Below are 7,994 nucleotides of genomic sequence, written 5' to 3'. Positions count from 1 at the left end.
ATCTACTGCATCAATCTCTGACACAATACTTGGAGCTTTCTGAACTCGTGTTCTCCTTCTTGATGAAAATTTGGACTTCGATTGTCCCTCGAACATATCGGATTGGTTCTGGGATGCATTTCTCATCTCATCCTAATCATCATGAACCCATTGTTCTTGTGGTCCATTTTCATTGTTAAAATTTTGTCTCTCTTTAGAGAAGTTTCTATTTTTATTGGTTTCACCGCTCTCTGGACAAAGATAACAAAAAATTTCTTTCTGAAGAAAAACATCTAGGGCTTTAACAATATCTTGAACTAATCAAATTCGGACTCTTTCACCTCTCCCTGAGAAAATAAAATCAAACAAATCTACTGTTGATGCAGCAACAGCCCGCATATCAAAAGATAAAGTCCATCCCTTTACTGTAGTAGAGTCCACATCATTCCGCGATCAGTTTCCTTGAGCATCTTTATCTGTGACCGAAGTCTGCTCAGCAATTGCCATTACAAGGCGTTCAAGACGATGCCACCAAATTGATCCATTGTTGCGGAAAAGAAGCTCCCTCAATATTTTTCTCATATCAGGATCTGGATCAGCAAGTAATCTTCCTATAATGAAAGGATATGCACTTTCAACCACCTTAAATTCAGGATCCAATGTCTTTGCCGTTGCAGAAATTGTCTGTTATAAAGCGTTTTCAAAACCTTGATCAGTCTTTAATGTGCTATACCCATGGCGAGGCCCTGAAGCACCAAGTTTCTTCCAGGAAGCAGTGATGAACCTTATTGAGATTGCCCTAGGAGTGAAGGCCTGTAGAAAACATGACTCTGGGCAATTTCAATTCGCTCCCGAGGATCATGCATGGTCTCATCCCGTAATGCTTGAAGAATTGCCTGTGTTGAGGAGTCCCTTGTAATCAATATACTGTAGAGAGTCTTCAAAATGGGGCACAACTACACTGGTGCTATGGGTTTATTTCCATCAGGATGCATGAAGCTTAAGCTAGAATGACTACGCAACTCGTAAAATGCCCCTTATAGCTGACACACCTTGAATCATTCCCTTGCCTTTGATATTCCAGGACAGTAACCTTTGGCCTTTCTACACCTTCAAGAACCTCTTTACGTAGTTCTTCTAAGCGAATTCTTTCATCTGCAACATATTGGTTAATAACAGCAAGATTTCCTTGGGCAACAACATCAATGTATTTCCTGTTGATTTGTTAAAGAACGTTTTCTTTCATCAAATAATCCTTACTCATCGATTCAGGGACCAAACCACTGTTAGCTGAAAGCAGTCATCTGTGGAAGAAATAAAAACTCTGGACCCCTAAATCGCTCAAAAATTCCATAGCGGCCTTGAAGTGATGGGTCTTGAAACATGGATCCGCATTCCTCTACAAATCCAACAGCAACCTCAACACTATCGTCTGTAGGATTCTCCAGCAAAACAGTAAGAAGTTCCAAAGCAATGATCTCATGTGCAACTTGTTGGTTCACTAGGTCAGCTATGAATTTTGTTGCTGGAATGACTGTATGGCCGATTGTTAAATGGCGGAAGAATAATAGAAGCATAACTGCATGCGGTTTTTTTCTTTTTTTTTAAACATGTGTCTATGTCCTTTGTCGGTGGAAGAACTAATGAACGAACAGCTAGTACCGTTTGCCAAATCTTAACATTTCAAAAGCTCATCACTGACACGTACACGATCCCACAACCATGTATACTTGAAGATGACATATGCACTACCTTTTAGTCGATAACCAGCTTCTACTTCATGAGAGGAATTCACACTTATACAAGCATTTTTATCCTGAGAAACGTTCTTATCATCACAAAGAGCCTGAAGAACCTTAGACAACGGTGGAGCTGACATCAACGCCTTGATATCTTCAATCTTATCTGAAAAATCTGACATTAGACCTTTAAGCACATCAACCTCATCCACGGCAGTTGTAGCCAGTGTACCAGTATGGAGATCTTCCTCGGGAACATTATTTGTCTGTGCATATTTGCCAGAACTTTCATCTTTGGATGTCTCAGCTTAAGCTGGGATCTTAAATAGCTTAGTGCATCTGGGATCTTGTTCTGCATCTGTAGAGCCAAACATATCTTAAAACATAGTTATAAACTGACAATTGCTGATGCAAAGCCCAATGGATTTTGACAAACATGACAGCTGTGAAAGGGCCACTATGGATTTGGATAAATCCCCAATTTCATAGCGCGCTACGAAACCACCGAAACATGTAGCGCTGCGAAACCGCTAAAAGGATTCACGTGCTTATTTGCAGACATTTAGCATTGAAATTTTGCCAGTGATAACAGTGGCTCCACTTGGGATTGTGTGCCCTTGTGGTACACTAAGAACTCGCAGGTCCAGTGCCTTATACATTCATGACAAACAGAAATTTACTTGACAAGCATGATTGTAGGAGGAAGAAAGCTACAGCTACTGAAAAATGCTCAGTTAACCTTGAGCTTATTTGCATTTACCTACCTACCTACCCTAACAATTTCAACTTCTTTCTGCTCAATCAATATGAAATTTCCAATGTAGCCAATTCTCTGTTTTATCTGATATTTGACTTCTTTGACTGCATCGGAATTCAGAGCCAATATGATAGTGTGATGACCGCTGCCACTGGAATTGTCTCTGATCTTTATAGGAAAACTGAAATACTGGAGTGTAGAACCCTTCCATGTAATCAACTATAGGATCCCAGAATACATGATCAGCTAGATTTTTCTTGCAACTTTCCGGCTGTGCAAACTAATCTTCAATAGTAGTGTGCATTTCTTCAAGCGTAAAAGAGAAAGGAAACAATACTCTCTCCTTATGTTCTGCCATAGAAAGCTGCTGAAAATAATGCTCATGATAACACTCTTCATTTTCAGGCCACTGATTCTCAACCACACAAGACCCCTTTGATGTGCTATCCAATTTTCTATTTGACAAGCTATCCAACTGCTTTTCTGAATCATTCCAACAAACAATGGAATTTTCCTCACTATTATGATTATTATCTGGAGTAAGCTGCTGCAAGGAATTACAAAATTGAACAAGCTTATCCTTTGCCTGAGGGTCGTAAAAGCTATCTTCCAGTACTTCTTCTTGCTGTTTGCAATCAATTTCATCTTCAGAATACTACTGCATCTCTTCATTCATATCAAGGGATGAAACACGGTTTTCACAAGTGAACCCCTGCTGCTCCTCATGCTGCGTTTCATGGGATGATATACTTTCTCCTTGGTGCTGAAATGCATTGTTATGGATAGCCTCTAAAATTTCTTCATCCATAAACTCATCATCACCATAACAATCCTCCAAGTACTGAATAAGATTTAAAGAATGCCTACAGCAATCTTTGAGCAGCAACAAAGAAGGATAACATTCTTTATACATTTCACAGAACACATCATGGAAATCAGCAAGAGAATATATTGAACCATTTTCCAGACTTTTATACCAAGACCATGCTTTTCCTTCTAAAGTGGTCATAAACATCTTCATGAGACAATCCTCAGGGAAATGAACCTTAAGACTGCGTACATGCATATGGAATTTAACCAAATGGAGAGCAGCATCATCCTTCTTTTCATCTTTGAATATTGGAAGATCATCTAACCAATCAACCTTTGGCATAGGATTTGGAAAACCAGGGATATGAGACCAATCCATAGGAGCATACCTAGCATTCATTCTTGCAGTAGAATCCATCTTGAAACTTCATCAAGCTACTGATCTTCTAGCAGTGGAGTCACCTTCCAATTTCTTATTTGATGTGTGGAGTCGCCAAGGTAGTTTTGCAGCCTCAAAAAGATGTTTGAGCTCCTGCTACCTTCAGAAGTTCAGCCATTGATTTCGGGAATGAATAATCTTCAGGCTCCACGCAGATGCACCAAAATGTTATCACAAAATCAGGTACTGATGGCTGCTATCAGTTAGACTCTATGTAACTATTTCAGACCAGACTCTTGACTAAGGATTAGCCTCCCTAGTCTGAGAGGGCTCTCTCAAAACAAACTATTGATTATGATTAACACTAAGAGGGCTAACTCTTGAAATGAAGACTTAATAAACATGCTGGTTGGACAGACAACATAAGATTTCTTCCATTGGGCTCATGGAGTCAAACACCATTTCAGTAAACCATAAAACTACTCATTCATGGAAGTCAGGGCATGTAATGTTTAAACACTCAAAACATTTCTCAAATGAACCTCAACTCATAAATACACACAGGAAATCTGAGCAGCTAGGTGAATTCAGAGTGATTGTGTATCTATAAAGCTGTAAAACATAAAGGATAAAACAAAGCCACATACATCTTGAGCATCTGAACAAAGTATGAATCCTGAGAAGAAAAAGTAGTCTTTTGTATTCCTGAAACATGCTTTACATAAACCAAAATAGACTTGTTCTCTATCAAAGTATCCAACCCTTTTTACATTCGTCTTTCAGCTCTATATAGAATGCTTACTCTACCAGATTTGAGCTCCCTCCTCCAGCGTGAGGGGAGCTCAATAATTACCTATGATGACACCTACTAACTTTTAACTAACTAATAATTACAGCTGACCACTAATTGACAGCGCTGGAATCCTAAATCAAATAAGATCCTAATTCTACATCATGCTGGACATAGCATTAATTACAATTAAGATTCATCCTCTGCCAAGTGGATTACTACAGCGGTAGCTTGGATAGTTTTAATTACAATGAACTTCATTCTTTGACATCTACTCTCTTTCTGGCGGTGACTGTGATGGATGTTTATAGCTCCATGTTTGTCTTTAATGACATATCTTTCTGTTACCCTAAAACATAGGCCCCTGTTTGTCGGTCTTGGATGTGCTGTTCCCTTCGTTCAGCTGAGATGGCATGAGCTGGAATAAGATGGGCAATTAATGTCCCATGTTGGCTTTGAACACCGAAGGCTTTGATCTGTTCTGTGTTGGCTGAGAATAACCCTAAATTCTCGGTTCTGGTCCCCCATCACCGAGTATGCAGCAGTAGATACTTTAATTCTTTAATAACCCAAGAGAATAGGGTAACACCATGCTCCTGATATGCTAGAGGCTTCCTTTGATCCCTTTCAAGTCACTAAGGTGTTCCCTTTACACACTTCTGATTCTTCCTTCAAACTATTTGCCTGCGTTTAAAAACGACACCTACAGCAGTTTCGCAGTTTCGTAGCGCGCTGCGAAACTGCGAAATTGTTTTTAAACAATTTCAATTTCCTCTAAGATTTTAACTGCTCTGCCACTTGATTGCAAAACTCCTGAACACCAATAGGACTGTAACTTTCACTGCTGGTACGCTTAGTACAGGTGCATGGATATTCTTCATGTACTGCATCAATCTCTGACACAATACTTGGAGCTTTCTGAACTCGTGTTCTCCTTCTTGATGAAAATTTGGACTTCGATTGTCCCTCGAACATATTGGATTAGTTCTGGGATGCATTTCTCGTCTCATCCTAATCATCATGAACCCATTGTTCTTGTGGTCCATTTTCATTGTTAAAATTTTGTCTCTCTTTAGAGAAGTTTCTATTTTTATTGGTTTCACCGCTCTCTGGACAAAGATAACAAAAAATTTCTTTCTGAAGAAAAACATCTAGGGCTTTAACAATATCTTGAACTAATCGAATTCGGACTCTTTCACCTCTCCCTGAGAAAATAAAATCAAACAAATCTACTGTTGATGCAGCAACAGCCCGCATATCAAAAGATAAAGTCCATCCCTTTACTATAGTAGAGTCCACATCCTTCCGCGATCAGTTTCCTTGAGCATCTTTATCTATGACCGAAGTCTGCTCAGCAATTGCCATTACAAGGCGTTCAAGACGATGCCACCAAATTGATCCATTGTTGCAGAAAAGAAGCTCCCTCAATATTTTTCTCATATCAGGATCTGGATCAGCAAGTAATCTTCCTATAATGAAAGGATATGCACTTTCAACCACCTTAAATTCAGGATCCAATGTCTTTGCCGTTGCAGAAATTGTCTGTTATAAAGCGTTTTCAAAACCTTGATCAGTCTTTAATGTGCTATACCCATGGTGAGGCCCTGAAGCACCAAGTTTCTTCCAGGAAGCAGTGATGAACCTTATTGAGATTGCCCTAGGAGTGAAGGCCTGTAGAAAACATGACTCTAGGCAATTTCAATTCGCTCCCGAGAATCATGCATGGTCTCATCCCGTAATGCTTGAAGAATTGCCTGTGTTGAGGAGTCCCTTGTAATCAATATACTGTAGAGAGTCTTCAAAATGGGGCACAACTACACTGGTGCTATGGGTTTATTTCCATCAGGATGCATGAAGCTTAAGCTAGAATGACTACGCAACTCATAAAATGCCCCTTATAGCTGACACACCCTGAATCATTCCCTTGCCTTTGATATTCCAGGACAGTAACCTTTGGCCTTTCTACACCTTCAAGAACCTCTTTACGTAGTTCTTCTAAGCGAATTCTTTCATCTGCAGCCTATTGGTTAATAACAACAAGATTTCCTTGGGCAACAACAACAATGTATTTCCTGTCGATTTGTTAAAGAACGTTTTATTTCATCAAATAATCCTTACTCATCGATTCAAGGACCAAACCACTGTTAGCTGAAAGCAGTCATATGTGGAAGAAATAAAAACTCTGGACCCCTAAATCGCTCAAAAATTCCATAGCGGCCTTGAAGTGATGGGTCTTGAAACATGGATCCGCATTCCTCTATAAATCCAACAGTAACCTCAACACTATCGTCTGTAGGATTCTCCAGCAAAACAGTAAGAAGTTCCAAAGCAATGATCTCATGTGCAACTTGTTGGTTCACTAGGTCAGCTATGAATTTTGTTGCTGGAATGACTGTATGGCCGATTGTTAAATGGCAGAAGAATAATAGAAGCATAACTGCATGCGGTTTTTTTCTTTTTTTTTTAAACATGTGTCTATGTCCTTTGTCGGTGGAAGAACTAATGAACGAACATCTAGTACCATTTGCCAAATCTTAACATTTCAAAAGCTCATCCCTGACACGTACACGATCCCACAACCATGTATACTTGAAGATGACATATGCACTAACTTTTAGTCGATAACCAGCTTCTACTTCATGAGAGGAATTCACACTTATACAAGCATTTTTATCCTGAGAAACGTTCTTATCATCACAAAGAGCCTGAAGAACCTCAGACAACGGTGGAGCTGACATCAACGCCTTGATATCTTCAATCTTATCTGAAAAATCTGACATTAGACCTTTAAGCACATCAACCTCATCCACGGCAGTTGTAGCCAGTGTACCAGTATGGAGATCTTCCTCGGGAACATTATTTGTCTGTGCATATTTGCCAAAACTTTCATCTTTGGATGTCTCAGCTTAAGCTGGGATCTTAAATAGCTTAGTGCATCTGGGATCTTGTTCTGCATCTGTAGAGCCAAACATATCTTAAAACATAGTTATAAACTGACAACTGCTCATGCAAAGCCTAATGGATTTTGACAAACATGACAGCTGTGAAAGGGCCGCTATGGATTAGGATAAATCCCCAATTTCGTAGCGCGCTACGAAACCACCGAAACATGTAGCGCTGCGAAACCGCTAAAAGGATTCACATGCTTATTTGTAGACATTTAGCATTGAAATTTTGCCAGTGATAACAGTCGGGATGAGCTTTGAAGTGTCAGTGTTACAATAATTGAATGTGATATGATGAGCCTAGCTATTCTACTCCTTCCCAAGAGCTGGCACAACTACCAGGACCCATTTAATGGGAGGGAGAAGCTACCAGAGTGGGAGTGGTTGTGGTGTGACTTGGTACAAGAAGATATTTGTGGAACACTAGAGATGGATCCTCATCCAAGCATGATGATGAGGAGAATTTTCCCTTAGCTAGATAGATGGAGAAAGGGAAGGGAAACTCATCCCATTCCAAATTATATTCCAACAAGCTGGGACACTATGCCACAAAGTGTCCTCACAAGAAGTCTAGTAACAATCCCTCTGGAGGAGC

The 7,994-nt window shown here is 39.8% G+C and overlaps 1 protein-coding gene across 1 annotated transcript; it reads right to left on the bottom strand.

Annotated features, from left to right (window-relative positions):
- Positions 1–432: 432 nt before the first annotated feature.
- LOC149172490 (uncharacterized) lies at positions 433–1,556 on the bottom strand. Its single transcript, XM_089426342.1, has 3 exons — positions 1,303–1,556; positions 1,073–1,193; positions 433–663 (listed from the first exon to the last, which is right to left on the bottom strand). Exons 1-3 carry the CDS (start codon positions 1,554–1,556, stop codon positions 433–435), a joined length of 606 nt encoding a protein of 201 aa, XP_089282468.1.
- Positions 1,557–7,994: the final 6,438 nt, after the last annotated feature.

The sequence above is a fragment of the Pinus tabuliformis genome, chromosome 4_2 (assembly GCF_031772625.1).
Source record: "Pinus tabuliformis cultivar Carrire ecotype Pingquan chromosome 4_2, CPIR1, whole genome shotgun sequence".
Taxonomy (NCBI): Eukaryota; Viridiplantae; Streptophyta; class Pinopsida; order Pinales; family Pinaceae; genus Pinus; species Pinus tabuliformis.
The sequence above is the reverse complement of the archived record's forward strand: the minus strand, read 5'-3'. Positions and strand labels throughout refer to the sequence as shown.

Excerpts from the sequence above, each read along its gene's own strand:
- LOC149172490 (XM_089426342.1), bottom strand. The coding sequence starts at position 1,556 with ATGCTTCTATTATTCTTCCGCCATTTAACAATCGGCCATACAGTCATT. Across the intron at positions 1,194-1,302 it reads GAGCGATTTAGGGGTCCAGA|GAAATACATTGATGTTGTTG; the intron begins GTTTTTATTTCT and ends ACAAATCAACAG. Across the intron at positions 664-1,072 it reads AAGGTGTAGAAAGGCCAAAG|ACAATTTCTGCAACGGCAAA; the intron begins GTTACTGTCCTG and ends GCTTTATAACAG.